The sequence below is a fragment of the Trematomus bernacchii genome, unplaced genomic scaffold (assembly GCF_902827165.1).
Source record: "Trematomus bernacchii unplaced genomic scaffold, fTreBer1.1, whole genome shotgun sequence".
Classification (NCBI taxonomy): Eukaryota; Metazoa; Chordata; class Actinopteri; order Perciformes; family Nototheniidae; genus Trematomus; species Trematomus bernacchii.
This window is the reverse complement of record NW_022987739.1, coordinates 8210231-8227019: the sequence shown is the minus strand read 5'-3', so window position 1 is coordinate 8227019 and position 16789 is coordinate 8210231. Positions and strand designations below refer to the sequence as shown.

General features: G+C 39.9%; 2 protein-coding genes across 2 annotated transcripts in view; one reads left to right on the top strand and one right to left on the bottom strand.

Moving 5' to 3' along the window:
• Positions 1-10563, top strand: part of p3h2 (prolyl 3-hydroxylase 2) — a 58096-nt gene extending 47533 nt beyond the window's left edge. Inside the window, exons 4-15 of the mRNA XM_034147170.1 lie at positions 1391-1522; positions 3170-3297; positions 5614-5703; positions 6194-6234; positions 6912-7003; positions 7145-7272; positions 7349-7444; positions 7706-7856; positions 8087-8204; positions 8317-8392; positions 8542-8682; positions 9291-10563. Coding sequence (XP_034003061.1) covers positions 1391-1522; positions 3170-3297; positions 5614-5703; positions 6194-6234; positions 6912-7003; positions 7145-7272; positions 7349-7444; positions 7706-7856; positions 8087-8204; positions 8317-8392; positions 8542-8682; positions 9291-9383 — 1286 coding nt within the window. The 3' untranslated portion in view covers positions 9384-10563. The remainder of the gene's footprint in view (positions 1-1390; positions 1523-3169; positions 3298-5613; positions 5704-6193; positions 6235-6911; positions 7004-7144; positions 7273-7348; positions 7445-7705; positions 7857-8086; positions 8205-8316; positions 8393-8541; positions 8683-9290) is intronic.
• Positions 9516-15851, bottom strand: ccdc181 (coiled-coil domain containing 181). The gene is made up of 6 exons (XM_034147171.1): positions 15762-15851; positions 13778-13887; positions 12439-13404; positions 12139-12285; positions 11576-11733; positions 9516-11300 (listed from the first exon to the last, which is right to left on the bottom strand). The coding sequence occupies exons 2-6, from the start codon at positions 13877-13879 to the stop codon at positions 11129-11131; spliced, it is 1545 nt and encodes a 514-aa protein (XP_034003062.1). The 5' UTR covers positions 13880-13887; positions 15762-15851; the 3' UTR covers positions 9516-11128.
• Between the last annotated feature and the right edge of the window lie 938 nt (positions 15852-16789).

Genomic DNA, 16789 nt, shown 5'->3' with positions numbered 1-16789 from the left:
ATGCTGTTGGACATGCTGTATTTGATACAGATCATCAATTCAAACTCTATCCAGTGTTTTCCCCCACAAATAACAGATACTATAACAAAACAGGACAATAGGTAACAAAAGATACCACTGATGTGCTTTAAAGAGTTCCTATTATGCTTTTTGGAGTCTTCATTTTCCTGTAGTGTGTTCTATAGGTTTTTGTGCATGTAAATGGTCTTTAAAGGCTAGAATCCCAAAGATCCTTTGAAAGGGAGTTTTTTTCCCACACACTCCCCCCGGCCCTGGGGGGCCCTGCCTGAAACGCCTCCATTAGACTCCTATGTTTACTTATGTTACATAGTGACATCACTATGTAACACTCGCACTTCTAATGGCTAACGCTCCAACACATTGTACGTGATAGGCTAAGGGGCGGACATCTCTCAGCTGTTGACCAATCACTAACCGATCAGAGCGGACTTGGCTCTGGTTTCAGACAGAGGGTGAAATCTCAACATCTGTTTTTAAATGCAGTTTTTGTTCATTTCAGTTTATAAGGATATGTTCTCATGTTTAATAGTAATCTCTGTAGTATAGTATACAACACAAATACACCATCAGCTAGTCAATGTCGTTTTGTCTGACAAGCAATTCATTACTTTCAGCTGGTTTGGAAATGGTCCTTTACCCCTGAGCTGATATCACACCAATGATCTCAGCAGTGTTAATGGCTTTGGGCTGCAGACCATTTGTAATAGTCTCCGTATTGCACTGGTGCATTACGTTACCAACTGACCACACAAAGGTCCAGTGGTATTAGTCATACTGAATATATAAACTCTGTAATGGAAGCTGCTAGCCACTGTTTTGGGTTGATACAAAATACTGGTTTGAAATATCTGGGACTGATCAAATCATTAATTCAGTGAAGATAAAAAAAACATTACATGTTTTATCTATTCCTGGAGGAGTAATCTCAACTCTGTGGCTCTACCTGAAGTTTCTTCCTTTTCGCCTCCAAAGAAAGATTTTATTTTCAAGGTCAAAAAGTTATGTTATGAGAGCAAAATGTTGGAAATGAGGAAATGTTTTAGAACCATTCTGGAGAAAAGTACTTTGATTGGACATGTTCCTCTGCACTTTTGGTGCCGTTATAAACTACTTGCAAACACGACTTTTGCCATTTACATTGTGGATTACCAAGCTTAACTGAAAAAGTTTGCAGGTTTTGTAAATAAGAGTTTACTATCAGACTGCTGTTTTGTATAAAATCCTGAGCTCCCCTCAGGTATAGGTGATAGTAATACTGTCCTTAACCAACACACAACACAACCACAAAAGCCAAATGCAATGCAAGATTCTGCTTTTTATCATTAAGTTAAGATTTGCAAACTGATCCTGTTTTGTTGATCTGTTGCAGATCACTTCACTCAGGTGCTGCACTGTGAACACGAGTGTATTCGAGACCTCGCCACCCGGCCTGGCCGCCTCTCTCCCATGGAGAACTTCCTGCCTCTGCACTACGACTACCTGCAGTTTGCCTACTTCCATGGTAAGTTCAAGAACTTTTAGTGTATTTACTGAAATCATTTTAACCACAATTTCAAAACACTGAAGCACAGGGAACAAAACCGATCCTGAACACACACACGCACACACACATACAATAACTCATAGTGACCACAGGTGCTACAAACAGCCAATCAAAAGTTGTCCGCACCCCTTTTAAAGGTTGACATTGTTGAACAAGAATGAGTTACATTATCTTGTGTGTGCTTGTGTGTTTGCCTGGCCAACTTTTATATTGGTGTATCTGGTCTCATCTCGCGGCTCTCAGGTGTTTCTCTGTGTGTGTGGGTGTGTTTGTGTGTGTGTGTCTGAATAAAAGGATAGGCTCCGGTCTTTTGTTTGTTGTCATGAAATACTCTTCTAGATGAGGGCGTTGGCACGTCAACAAAGCGTAGTTATTGTGCCGAGTGGATGTAAGATCACTAGATTATATTTAATGAACGATAAGCATGTGGCTCTCATAAAGCAACGTGAATCATTGGGTCTCTGCAAACACACTCAGAGCAAGCGTTGATTTTATTTTTAACAGCCTGTGTGTGTGTGCCTGTGTGTTTCTGGCTGTCTGTGTTTGTAAGTCTCTATGTAATATATCGGATACCAAGCTACTTTTTTTACAACACTGGGCAAAGTTCATTTATATCCAGCATAATAAGACTGTATTTTTTAGCAGCATGTTGCATGTATTCAGCTGTCCTTTTTACTTCTTCTTTTTCCAAATAATAAATCAATGTCAGTAACTCCTTGCCACAAGTCAGTAATCTGACTGATTGATTGGCTGGACTGTGTCCTGCTGTGATTTAGGCTCCTCAGTGGCTTCACATCACACTGCAGTGGACGTTTGGCATCACTCAGCAGCATTGTGCTTTGGCTGTCTCAGATTCCTAAATAAATTCTCAATGACGTTTTTCTGTTTGACTGAGCTCATATCTCCAGACTCTTATTGACCAGGGAACACGCAGCTGAGCTGACAGCAGCAGAGTTGCTGCCTCAGCCTCGGCCAAGACAGGAAGTCTTTGGTTAACCCTCATCTTTACAAGCTAGTAAAAAGTGTGTTTCTATGTGCACTTATCGGCTGTCGTTAGGCACAAGGTGTGTGTGTGGGGTTACAGATGTGATTGTGGATCTGTAGTCTAATGAATATGAATTAAAGTGTGATTGTATATGTGTTGTAGGCTACAGGACTGTCCTGCTGTACGTTTGTCTCACTTCATCACTGTGACAATTCCTGGCAAATCTCGTCGAAATCGGGCGTGTGTGTGTTTTGATGTGTGTCTGTGTGTCTGTGTGTGTGAGAGAGAGAATGTTTGTGTGTGCTTTTCCACTATGTCAACCAGAGCCAATATTTTACTCCATTGTGGTAACAGTTTGGAATGTCAGTCTTGATATAGACACACACACACACACACACACACACACACACACACACACACACACACACACACACACACACACACACACACACACACACACACACACACACACACACACACACACACACACACACACACACACACACATACACACGTCAGCAGCAACCAGTCCATATTGCTAATGGGTATAAAAGGTTAACTTTATTTATGTAAATGTCAAAGGTTACACCACTTTAACTGCTTTCTGTCTCTCTGTGCAGTGGACAGGCTGGAGGAGGCGCTGCAGTGCTCTCTGACCTACCTGTTATTCCACGAGGAAGAAGAGTCCATGATGGACAACGTGGATTACTACAGAGAGGAGCTGGGACACGATGGCAAGCCAAGAGAGGTCAGGATCAGCTGTTCTCATGGGGTGCGGAGGGTTATTGGTGATGGCTGAGAGTTTAGAGAGCCGTGAACAAACCATGCTAATTTAAAATGTTGGAAGTCAGGATTGATTATTTTGCTCCTCTGTAAAAGATGACAATGACTTGGCATGGGAATTATGCTCTCTTAAGTTTCCTTGTAGAAAGATATTATAGTAAATACAAATGTTGAGTGTTTGTTTTTTGGTATCTAAACCTCAAACTGTGAAATAGGACAACCAAGGCAGTTTTTGTGTACTCTGGTATACTCAGACTGACATTATAGAAATGATATTATAAATGTAAGCAGGGTAAACATGTTGTTGTAGAAACTCAAACTATAAGAATGAAGCTGAAAAAGAAAGACAAGCTTGTTCTCCTCTTGGATTTAGGTATAGTTAGTTGGATAATTTGGAAACATTTAAACATCCTCATTAAGGTCTTCAATGTGTTCAACAGTATACATTGTCAACTGAGGTAATGTGAGGAAAAGTGTGGATTTGAGGGGAACTAGGAGACTAGCAGGCTGTTTTCTGTATTTCTTGGATAGGTTTGCTACTCTCGCTTGGCGGCTATTGCCTCTTAAAGTTTGTTTTTCACTTGTATATGTTCTCCGTCCAGCTGGAAGTATTAGGCAGATTTTGCTAGGTCAACGTGTTAACGACAACATATTCCTTCCTCTGGGCTCGCTCTTTATGATCTCCTTGCCCCCCTGGTGTCCATAACACTCTGAATGATTAAAGGCTGAACGTCTGCCCGCTTCAAGAAAATTAAATTAGTTAAGTCTGGCTACTCATCAGCCGCTTTAGCATTGAGAATTTGTTATTTTCTCAAACTCTGATCAGCTGCTGTGAAAAGTCAAGCAGCGCTTTGTTGAAGTCTCAATTACACAAACTCTCTTTTTCCTAGAAAGCCTGGTACTCATTATGTTGAGCAAGACTCCCAGGAGGACTGTGTGAATGTGTGAGTGGCTGACATTGCGTATGTGTGTGTGTGAGATAAAGAGAGGCCTACTTGTTGCAGCGTTTCTGTTTTTCTACTCATAGCTTACATTTTTCTAGCATTAAAGTATTTTCAGTCCCGTCAGTTCACAGATCAGTCGGCAGCCCTGCGTCCCGTCCCCCCCCTCTGGCCTCGGGGAGAACATTTAAAGAGCCCTAGATCTCAGTGCCAGGCCCGACCTGCCTCCCTGCCAAAGAATCCTGCCTTTCAGGAACGTGGAGGAGCAGGAAAGTCATGTCACAGTGCCCACAGAAGTCTCTGGAACAATTTAGGGGGCTGTTTGTATTAAGGATGCTGGAAATAAAACAGCTTCTCTTTTCTATTTTGTTCAAACCACAAGAAAAACAACACTTTCGGGGGCTCAAGTTTCATAATACTCAACTCCAAACTCCTCTCCTCTTATCATACAGAGAAAATTACAAAAATGTTGGACATTACACAATAACTGTACACACACACTGTGTCTCTTCCTGTTGCTGTGCCTTAATAACCAAAGTAAAATAACAATGTGAATCACAATCTGAAATACTTTAATAATCTCTTGGGGAAATTGGTTTTCATGGCAATTGTTAAACCGTCCAATGGCCTTGTTGTTGACTTGTGTTGTGTGAATAATTGTCAATATATCATCAGCATTTTTTGTATTTCAACATAGCTAAATCAATTGGCCTTGACATTTCTTTAGATGCAAACACACACTGCAGCAAACACTCTTACTGTATTATTTTAGCTGCAGAAACAGCAGTTGTTTTTTTATTTAAGTTTTCACTCAAGGCAGGAAACAGTAGTAAAACTGTCCCTCAGAGAGGACACAGAAACAGAGAGGCCAACACACTCCATTAGTCCTGGCACTGAGGCGAGGAGAGAAACTCATCCTGCTTCCCTTCATTTAGGCTGAAAGTGGGAGGAAAGGAGTCACTGTCACTTTAAGAGTCAGGAAAATGAATGGCAATGAGCTTTAAAACAACACACAAGATGTTTTTTATTAACCATAATACTTTTACTCTACTATAACTATGGGTACGGGAAGAATGCAGTGATACAAATGTGTTTTTGATGGCTTAAACATTGCCATGAATGGGGGACATTTGATTAAGGTAGAGATCGGATGGGACATTTCTTTATAAGTCATACAATAGGTACATTTAGCAATTAAATATGTAGTGTATCTTCTTCCTTTCCTGCAGTTATTTTCCTCTTCATCATCTGTCCCGGACTGAAAGCATGTGCTTACATTTACCGTAATGACTCTGAATGAAACTGTTGGCCATTAACGTTTGGTGTGTTGTTGTTCTCAGGATGCGGCATGGTACCTGAGGAGGCACAAACAGGAACTGGAGCTCCTTCTGATTGGCAGCAACACCATGGGTGTAGAGTTTACAGAAGGGGTGAGTTAACAGAATACAACCTTATCCCAAATGTTGTTCATTTTCCATGTGTAACCACACATTCAAAGCAGACTGCCAGTTTTTATTGGCAGACCTTTAATTCCCAGTTTTGCCCGAAATAAAAGGAGATACAATTTAACAGGCGGTTATCCTTAAGCCAGTCCACATGTGTCTGATGCTGAGCAGATCTCCTGCTGAGTGTGTAAAGGCATTAATGTGCCTCTGCTGCTGGCTGACTCAGAGCAGGGTAACAGGTGTTTGGCAGACACACCGTCCACCACTGTCCTCTTAGCCGACAGCGACACCTGCTGGCCACTCTGACATGTCATATTTCTTTGTACATTGCATTTATAAAATGACCTCTGGTATTAGTAAAGCATATATTGAGTCCCCCTGGTTTTCTTCTTTATTTATTCATTGACTCCTTGGCAGCAGAGATTTAGAAAAAGAAAAATGTAAATATTAAAAATGTCCATTCTCTTTTCTACAGAATTATTGGAGCAGCACAGGTCGAAGAGAGGACTCAAACAGGTAAAGAGTTAGAATCTGTCAAACTTTAAGGTGTAGCATCATAAACAGTTTATCATACAATACCGTTTGTCTTCTCATTGCCTTGAAAAAAGATAGATATAATGTAAAAATGAAAAGCGGAATTATCAGTCTTTTTAGAAAAACTGTTTCTCTCAACTCTGTAGTGATTTATATTTAAATTATAACTTGTTTAAACTAATTGTTTAGCTGTGGGGACTGCAACTCTACTGTTTGTGTTCTTTCATTGCTCTTATTGTTGTTTTGGCTGCAGGTGTTTTCAGCTCAAAAGCTCTTGAAAAACGTGTTTGCTACACGCTCTGCACTAAACAGCAGACTGACATGATAAACAAATAGCTGGTGAACATAATGGAGCATTTAGTAACTTTAGAGACAGATATTCCCTCAGGAGTCGAAAGAGACAGATACAGAGCTAACGGAGAAGGAATATTGGACTGGCATTTATCAGGAAACTCCCCCAAATATAATGATAATGGTGTTTTGTATCTGCTTGAGTTTGTTATATTATCAATTCAAACCCAAAAAGAATATGATGGTGTTTGATGGTGTCATAATTGCCCAAAAAATATATTTTGAAAAATTGAAGAGTGCAGGGTTAAAGTTGAAATAATACTGATGACCCCTAATGACAAAATAATTCTCTGTTTTCTGTTTTCCAGGATTCCTTCTGGTACAGACGGCTGGATGGAGTATGTTCCCATCTCAGAGAAGAAGAACATCTCTGCTCTTTCTCCACAGCAATTCAAAGAAGGTAACTTCACTACAACCAGAGATAAAGCAGAACAGGAGTTAAACTGTGAAGAAAAAGCCCTCAGTGTTCAGTTAAATCTTCCTTGAACATTGCTAAGATAACATGTTGCATTCTTTAAGTACTGCTCTGTGATCTGTGTAGGTGGCCCCTTGCTGTTTGACAAGGTGCAGCTGGTGCAGGACTCTGCGGCCCTGAACGGGACGCAGCGGGTGCTGCTGGATGATGTCATATCTGAGGAGGAGTGCTCGGACCTCAGAGACCTGGCACATGTAAGGACATTACACTCATTAAGGTTTTAAATCTTCATTTTAAAATGAATCTTATGAATCTTAATCTTGTTTCCAGGCTGTCACCAAAGCAGGAGACGGCTACAGAGGGAAGATGTCTCCACACACTCCCAACGAGAAGTTTGAAGGAGCCACTGTGCTCAAAACCCTGCAGGTACACTAACCACTAAACAGAAAGAAATGACTGAATTAATCATTAGACTAGATTGTTGTCAGAGTTACAGAAAATGGCATATTATCCGAGCTAAATGGATTACTGAGAAGAGTTTAATTTCAAGTCAAAATTAAAATCATGGGCTCAGCAATATTGCATATTCATCATACTGTATACAGTGTTCAAAAGAATGTGTCATCTTTCTTCATTTATGGTTTAACTTTACATGTTATGCTCCATTTTGTTATTTCTTCCCTACAGTACGGCTATGAGGGCAGGGTGCCGATGAGGAGCGCTCGCATGTTCTATGACATCAGCGAGCGAGCGAGGCAGATCATCGAGTCGTACTTCCTGCTCAACTCCACCCTACACTTCTCCTACACACACCTAGTGTGCCGGACGGCCATCACAGGTCAGTTACACAAGGAAACATATTTCACAAGTGCTGTCTTTTAAAATGTATTCCTTAAGTCATACGTGTAACATAATAAGCTTACATTTTTTAACTTTAATTACAGTCTAGACTGTTGTAAAGAAAGCCCTCAAAAAGTAGATCTAATGTATAGTCTTGCCATCCTTTATACCTTGAAAAGTACAGAGGATGTTTTATATGTATTTATGCTTTTTGCTTGTCCTTCACAGGCCAGCAGGATCACAGGAATGACCTGAGCCATCCCATCCATGCTGACAACTGTCTGCTGGACCCCGAGGCCAATGAGTGCTGGAAGGAGCCTCCAGCGTACACATACAGAGACTACAGGTGAGAGGCTATCAGCACTGCTATAAATAATGAACCCACTTTTCTGCAGCGGTCTCTTTGCAATCAGTTGAGTTTGTGCTGATCTTTGCTTTCCTTTTTATTTTATTTTCAGTGCACTGTTATATCTCAATGGAGATTTTGAAGGAGGGGAGTTCATATTCACAGAAATGGATGCCAAAACAGTCACGGTAAGATGGTGTCTTCTTTGATGTGAGAGTTACTTTAAAATGATTTTTGCGGCACAGGAAGTCAGTGAACATGCTAATAATATCAGGGGTCTGATACCAAAAGGATGCAATATATATTTATATTAAACGTAAAACTCTATTTTCTCCAGGCATCAGTGAAGCCCAAGTGTGGCCGGATGGTGGGTTTCTCATCCGGAGGGGAGAATCCACACGGTGTGAAGGCCGTCACGAGCGGGCAGAGGTGTGCCGTCGCTCTGTGGTTCACTCTGGACCCGCTCTTCAGAGAACTGGTAAACTAATGTTTCTGTTAAAGAACAATTGCAAATGAATAAGTAATAATCCCTTTCCTCCTATGTTTATTCCAAAATTGCTTCCAAGTTTAGAACTATTAGCAAATGTGACCATGCTTAGATGTCAAACTAAGATGTGTTAGCATTTAGCTAAGAGAGCTGTTGGTTTGTCAATCTACGATACAAAGCAGCTTTAAATAATAAAGAATTGTCAACAGGGGATGGCATAGATTTTCCCATAAGTGAAAGGCCATAGATCCACTTCCTGCTATCTGGTGTCGGATTAGGACACTAGTTGATACAAATCCAAGTAGGTTTTGGAGGCAAGTCAGCACAGGAAATAATGAATCTTCCATTTCACCCAAAGCATTGGGATAGCGACAACCTTTAGCTCCTTTTATATAAGAAACCCCTTCAGATTAATTCAAGGTTCAAGGCTTTTATTAGTCATACGTACATAGCTACAGTGTAGTTATGATGAGGAAAATCTTAGGTCACAGGCTCCACCAACAGTGCAACACAATAAAACAGAAATATGTCATATGCTTTTGCTAACTTGAGCGTATTTATTACTCTAGCCTGAATTATTTTTTATTTGTCACTACTAGGAGAGACTTCAGGCGGATGAGGTGATCCAGGCGTTGGACACGCAGTCTGTTTGGGGTCCAGGCCTCAACATCAACCCTAAAGATGAACTGTAGAAGCTTCACCTCTTCCCCTTCTACCAAATCCTTCTAAATATTTTAACTATTTATTGAAAAAGCCTTTGGATCAGAACTTTTCTATGTTTGTACTGTTTGAAGTGCAACGTTAATAATATTGTCATTTTTGTGTTTTTTTTTTTTTTCTACCCACAAGTACTTGAGTTTACCTTTTGTCTTTCCCTCCAGCTGCAGCTTCTTGTAGAGAAAGAAATCCAACTATTTCTGTTGTGTTTTGTTGTACCTGGTGAATAGACTGTTTCATTCAAGACTGATCATATCTGTAATCTCGCTGAACTGTGAAGAAGCCAAACAGAAGAACGGCAGACATTTATTTATTTTTTGCTCTGAGTTGTGCTTGTTCTGGTTTTGGACGACATTTCGAATGGATTTTATTCATAAACACGATGCAGATATTTACAAAAAATATCTTACTTTTAGTTGTCTCTGTTTTAAAATAACTCACAATTGGTACCGTTGCAAGTACTATTAATAAGTAACAACATAATGTTCTTCAATATTTCTTTGTGACAGTAATAACTATTTTCAATGTAGAAAGCGTACTGTTTTTCTAATTTGGGTTCCTGATTTTATAATAGTGCTCATACAAAGAGTTTAAGAAAGAGATATGTTCTTATATGCTGAATATTTAATGATCATGCACTCTGTCCTTCTCTTCTGTGCCAAGTCTGAAACTGTAAATGTCTTCTTTTCCTTTGTTGTTGCCGTGAATAACCCCCCCCCTTCCTCTCTGGGCACACAGAGCAGAATATACTGTTTTACATGTTCACTGACATATTTTACAATTATTTATGTGTTTTTAATAATAGACAGCTGCTGACGTAACTGTTGGCATTTAATATGAGGAACTTTTTTCATAAAAGATGTCAATCATTCCTGTTTCAAGGAATAAATATATGTATCTATCTTTTTTTGTCTTTATAATTGTGTTGAGGATACAGATGAGAGGTCGAATCGTGCACTGTAAATCCAATGGAGAAAACGTACAGTTTTTTTTTTACATAGATACAAACTGCTAACCAGAAATCTTAAACCTGTTGTGTTATGAGGTTGGCCACTTTTGTTTCACTGATATTTAATTCTAAAATGCTGTAGTACACAAACATTGATGTGTCCATGTCTATAAATTAAAATGATAAAATTCCATATCTATATTGAACAGCGTATATTTGTTTTATTTGTTCATCTCATCATTTGTTCATTTGCAGGAAACAAGAATGCATTTTAAATAAAGAAACTGATACATTATTTGTCTTATGTCTGAGTCATGTCTCAAACAACCAGGCATATATCGCTTTACAGATCTATATCTCATTCCTTTACAGTTGTATCTGTTCAAGTCACCTGTTGTAAACTCAAAAGTATGCTTGTATACCTATGTAACCGAACACTCTCTGACGAAAGGCATACAGTAACAAAAACGTGAGCTTACGCTGTACAGCCCTGCAGTTTTGCTCCATTGAAAGTAAAGTGCGTCAGCCACTACACAAGGTAAATACAGTAAAAAATATCATTCACTCTTTTAATGTTATCACACTAAGAGGAAGTCACTGAGGTAAACTTTATCTTCTCAGAATGTGCTTTAACACAGCCCAGAAGTAGAAATAAATAACAACTGGACTGAGAGTAAACTATGTATTCTGTTCACTCCAAGTCTCGTGTTGCCCAGTGTGGAGTTTGAGGTGGTGTTTGTTTGAATCCAGGGGACATTGGATGTGTTTGGTTCAGAAGCGGTGGTCCAGCTGTTCGGTAAATCTGAATGACTTGGTTTCATTGACGGTGCACAGCAGGTCCCTCATCCGTCGTGCGCGCCGCTCCTCCAGCACCAACCTGCGGGAGCGCTCTCGAGCCGCCTGCTGCTCCGCTTGCTTCTCCGCCCGTTTACGCTTCAGCCACCTGAGGAGGACACAAGACGATGGAGATTACCAGGTGCCACATGAGGAAAGAATGGCGAGAAACACAATTGACCTTTAAGATAAACATGAAATTTTTTAATGTGTGAAAAAAAAAATCACAGGCAATGTAAATAAATAAATATTATATGTGTAAATGCTTCTGACAAACTAACTATTAACTAACAACTTCAAATAGGCCTATGGCAATATATAATGGACAGATATTTTTGAAATACTGTGAGAAGTTGTGGTGAATGTAAATGAAGGTGTACTCACAGTTTGAAGGCACGCTCACACTCCTCCCGGCTGCGCAGGAGGTATCCGCTGTCCTCCTCCAGCCTCTTCAGCTCCAGCAGGTGTCTCTCTCTCTGCTGCTGCTCCTGCTTCCTCTGGAGCCACAACCTGAAGGTCTCCTCTGGGTCGCTGGAGTCTCTCTGCCGGAGGATGCAGAAATACATCCAGTAAGTAACAGTTGACATTTAGTATAGCATTGCTGATTTGGTTTTCTTGTAAACTATGGATGCAAACAAACTAAGTTTTAATTTCTGTGTGTAACAAATAGAATACTGTTACGACTTCTTGTAAAAGTATTTTTCTCCTTTTCCGCACAGGAGCCTAAAAATGTTAACGCTTTCATGTCTTTAGAGTAGGATGAAGACTTGACAAAAGCTGTTTAAAATTACGAAATAATTATATGATATTAATTAAATGATATTAAAAAAATAATCAGACTCTGATCATTACGAAAAAGGAGCATCATCTGCTGTATCTCCAGACTTTCTGTTCTCACTGCTGAACATCCACGCTGTGTGAGAGATTGTGCCCTCCTGTGGTCGTACCTTAGCGTTGTTCCTCTCCATCTCCTGGGCTCTGTGGATCCTCTTCTCCTCCTGAAACTGCTCTCTCTTCTTCATCAGCCAGGCCTTAAACGCCAGCTCGTTCTCTTGCCTCTTCTGCTCCTCTTCCTCCTGTTTCCTCTGCTCTTCCTGACATGGAGAGCAAGAATGATCGAAACAGTATTTTAAGAAATCAAGGCTAAACGTGGAAATGCTCATGTGTTGTTTTGATGCTTGCTGTGCTACTTTTACTGGTGAAAAACAGTATATACTAACTTTTGTCTTTCAAGCATTGTTTCCTACCTCTCTGGTCAGCCTGTTCTTCCTCTCCTCGATCCTCTGCAGCAGCTCTTTCTGCTGTGGTGAGAGGCTGTATGTGGCCTGGCAGGGGGTCCCGGTGGCAGACTGCACCCTCCGCTTGCTGTTTCTCCACTGGGTGCCTCTCTGGCTGTGGGTGGCTGAGCTGGGCCTGCTCCTGGGCTGGGCTGGGGGTCGGGGGGCAGGGAGCTGATTGATGCCTTGATGGAAAGGGTGAGAGCTGGCACGAGGAGAGGAGGAGGACCTGGAGGTCTTACTGGAGCTCACAGTCTGCTCCGTGTGACGTGAGAAGGAGAAGTCCATGTTGTTGTTTGCTATAGGAGGCAGCAGTCCCATACTCTCCACCTCTTTCAGGCTCACTAGGTCAAACTTACCATCCTTTTCTACCAGGACTTTTCCTTCCTTTAACCCTCCATCAATGCTCTCCGCAGCTCTGCCAGATTCCCTCTCTTGTCGAGGGGAAAGTTTTAGCTCAGAAAGCTTCCCCGACACTTCGATCTCGACCTTTGAATCCTTGATGCACTGCTCGCCTTCCACCTCACCAGTGTCTCCTTTCTCAAACTGCTGTGGAGACACCACCAGGTCCACCAGCGTCTCTTTAAAATGCAGCCGTCTGCGTCTCGTCATACTCGGGGCCTCTTGGTCCTGCAGCTCTCGGTTGGCCTGCTGGATCTTCTCCTGGATGTACTTCTTCTCCTCTTCAGTCTGTTCCTCCATCTCTGGAGGAGGTGGGAGTATGGTTGAGGACTTATTTGGGCTGTCTCTGTCTGAATCATACTCTAATGGATCCATAGGTGAGGGCCACCTCTCTTCATCTTCTTTCAACTCTTCTGATTTCTTGCCTCTCTTCTCCTCCTTGAGGCTTCTCGGCTTTCTTTTCTTTCTTTTCTGTTTCTCATCCTCCTCCAGTTCTTTGTCAATTTCTGCTTCTATGTCTTTAAAGTCAGGACCCTGAGGTGCAGAACAACAGAAAAACTGCATTAATTAAATAGGTTTGAAGGTAAATGAATGAGCAACATCAATAGTAAGCAGGTAATAGGTGGAGTGATAACAGACATGCGTTAGTGTGTTCATCAATATTGCATCCAGCAGTGGTGCACAGTGAAAGTATGTCACCGCATGTCAACAGCATGGGTTTCACATGTATACACTGATATGTGCCTGGCTGGGTAACTCAACACTACAGATGCTGCACCTAGTCTGCAGTAAGTAGAGCAGCACAGACCTGGTTTCAAATGATTAAAAAACAAGCAGTGTTAAAAAATAGAAAGTATATAGGAGAGAAGTTATCAGCCTGTCCCGACATTTTATATAAAGGACTTACCTGGTCCTCACTCCGGGATTCCTCGCTGATCAGCCAGTCCAGATCCTTCTCGAAGTCGTCCTCGTATTCGTCCTGAGACTTTGTGATAACCACCCCACTCATAATCTTCACTGGAAGAAGATCAGAAATAATGTTCAGACAAGATTGTTGCCACATTAGCAGAAGGGCCTGACTGAGGGAAGTGATATCAGTCAGGCAGCCCGGAGAAAGATATCTTAACATCTGACCAAATAAAATATCCTGTTGTTCCACTTAAGTCTAGGAAAAGGTCTCTTAAAATACTTTATCACCCATCAAATATGAATGTCCCCCAGACATTACATCTTGTACCAACTTTAAGACATAACTCCCTCTATGTCGACTATGACTCATAAAATTACAAATATTTAGTACACAGCTTTAGGACTTTGATTGGGTGCTTCTTGTAATGACATCCTCAACATTATTGTATACACAATATGGAACTTTGTGAAAATATTGTGTGCCAATTTAAGACACATATAACGGTAATATAAAAACAGTCTTTGTTCTGAAACAGTTTGTGGAGTTTGACAAATGTATATGTTTTAAATGTCAAGGAAGGTGTAAATAATACACATCCTACACAAGGCAGGCATTTTAAAGTATATATTCTGATACAAATAAAGCTGAATTTATTAAAAACAACATACAAATGTATTATAAATTGCACTCTATTGTATCATCATAGTTAAGAATGTTTTATTTACAAGTATATTGCCACCGCATGACATCAAGGTAAGTGATAGCCAACAGAGGTGAAAGGTCAGATGCTAGACATCCCATAACCTGAGTCACTGAGGATGTTCACAGACATACAATACTAAACCTCATCTACAGTCGAGTGGAACACAGATTAGAGTCCATCTATTTGGATAATCAAAACAACACCACACAGATCATACTCTAAACAGTATTTCAAATTTTAGGTTTACTTTATTTTGTATGTCTCATGGATGGAAGAGCAGAGGAATTTTTGGATCGTTGTGTTATTAATACTTCCCACACATCACTTTATGTAATGTGGATATATGGGTTACACAGGAATACATTTTAAAAAGCTAGAATGTAACTAACAACATTTACTCAAAGACTGTACTTTAATACCGTTTTGAGGTACTTAACTTAAATCCCCTGCTAAATGAGGCCTTAATCTAGCTATCTACTCCATTGCAGCTCAGGGGGAATACTGTACTTCTATAATCCACTACAGTTGTGATTCATTAAATTAATAATTACTTGAGTTAATTAAGATAAGAAATACAACATATATTCAACAAACTACGATCTAATATTAAAGATGAGACCTTATTGATCCATTGGTTATACTCATGAGCTAGCAATAGCAGTATATGTCGCTTCAAATATCAAATGATGCAACAATAAAGCAATGCATTAGTGCATCAATAATTATAATCCAGTATTATTTAAGCATTCATCTCAAATTGACCATTTTAACAATGAATGTACTCTTACTTTTGGTACTTTAAAAATATGTTAATGCCAATACTTTTATACTTTTGCAAAATGTGACTTTTTAAGTTTGAAATGCAGGACTTTAACTGTTGTATTGCTACTGTTAATCAGGTTAAAGATTGAAATGCTTCTCCCACCTCTAGGTATACACTGTACTGGTGTTGAGGATTGGTCGTCGTCACCTACTGGAAAGAAACCAGTACTACCAGGTTACCAGTACACTATTATTCTTGTTGTTGCTTTTTGTCACAGATATCCCCTCTCTGCTGACATGTAGGTTATGTTTACAGCAGCTTTGCTCTGTTGTCTCAGAACCAATTCCCCTGGCTACAACACAGAGTTTAATATAGACAATAATCCTGTTTATCTTTATAGCTCTGCGGGCTACAAATAAACAGGAGACAGAATTAGGAGGCTGATTTGTGGGTTTGTTTGTCTACTAAGAATTAAGAGCAGTACAAATAATTGTGACAATTGTTAGTAAACTCACCAGCACCGGCGGGTCCTTGCTTAGTATTCCTGTTGAGTTCAGAGCGATGTCACCACCATCCGGCCGGCTTGTTTTGTAACTATCCCTCCATCTAACTGGCCCACATAGTGTCTGGCAGTCTGCGGAACAACACCTGTGTACATAATCTGCTTCCAGTCCCTCTGCAGCCCTAAAAGGTTTATTAGACCCGTCGTCATAGAGACCTACAACACGCTTTACTACTTGCGCATGCGCATACAGGACACATAATTCACTTAAGTAATAACATCTCCATGCACACAAGAGAAAACATGGTTCCAGGAGCCCCTCAGAGAAATAATCCCGAAGAACATTTTGAAATATAAGGCTAGTATAAAAAATGATATACCACCTTCTCTGTTTATTTATATAACAAATTAGTTGCCAGTTCATAGTAGCCTATGATAGGAGATTACAAAATAAAACAATGCTAAAATCATGGCTTGCTCTATTATATTTAAACTGTGGTGGAACAAGAACTAAGATATGTTACTTCTGTAAAAGTAGCATTAAAAAAGTACAGATTAAAAAAGTAAATACAAATTGTAAAAATACTCTGTAAGTAAGGCACTAAAAAGTAAGCCTGCTCATTATGCAAAATAAAATAGGGCTTCAAAAACACCAATTATGTTGAGATTTATCATAACTTCTGAAGCAAATTATCATTATTATTATTATGAGCATTAAGTGGGGGGTGTCCATAATTGAAAACAATAAGAAGAAGGCTGAATAAAGCAGAGACGATTAACAAAGGAAGCATTACCATATAAATTACCAGAACATGTAATTGAATAAATAATCTAATGTAAAACCTTGCTATCACAGACTCGTTGGGCCACAGCTCATCGATGTTTAATGTTTGATCTAGAGACCAAAGCACATGACCATTAGTACATTAGTTACCCGATTACCTTTATTTTGGCCTATTTCATTAAAGCAGAAAACTATGAAATATACAAATACAATTATAAATAATATATATATGCAAATACCTATACAGAGTTGCTAAT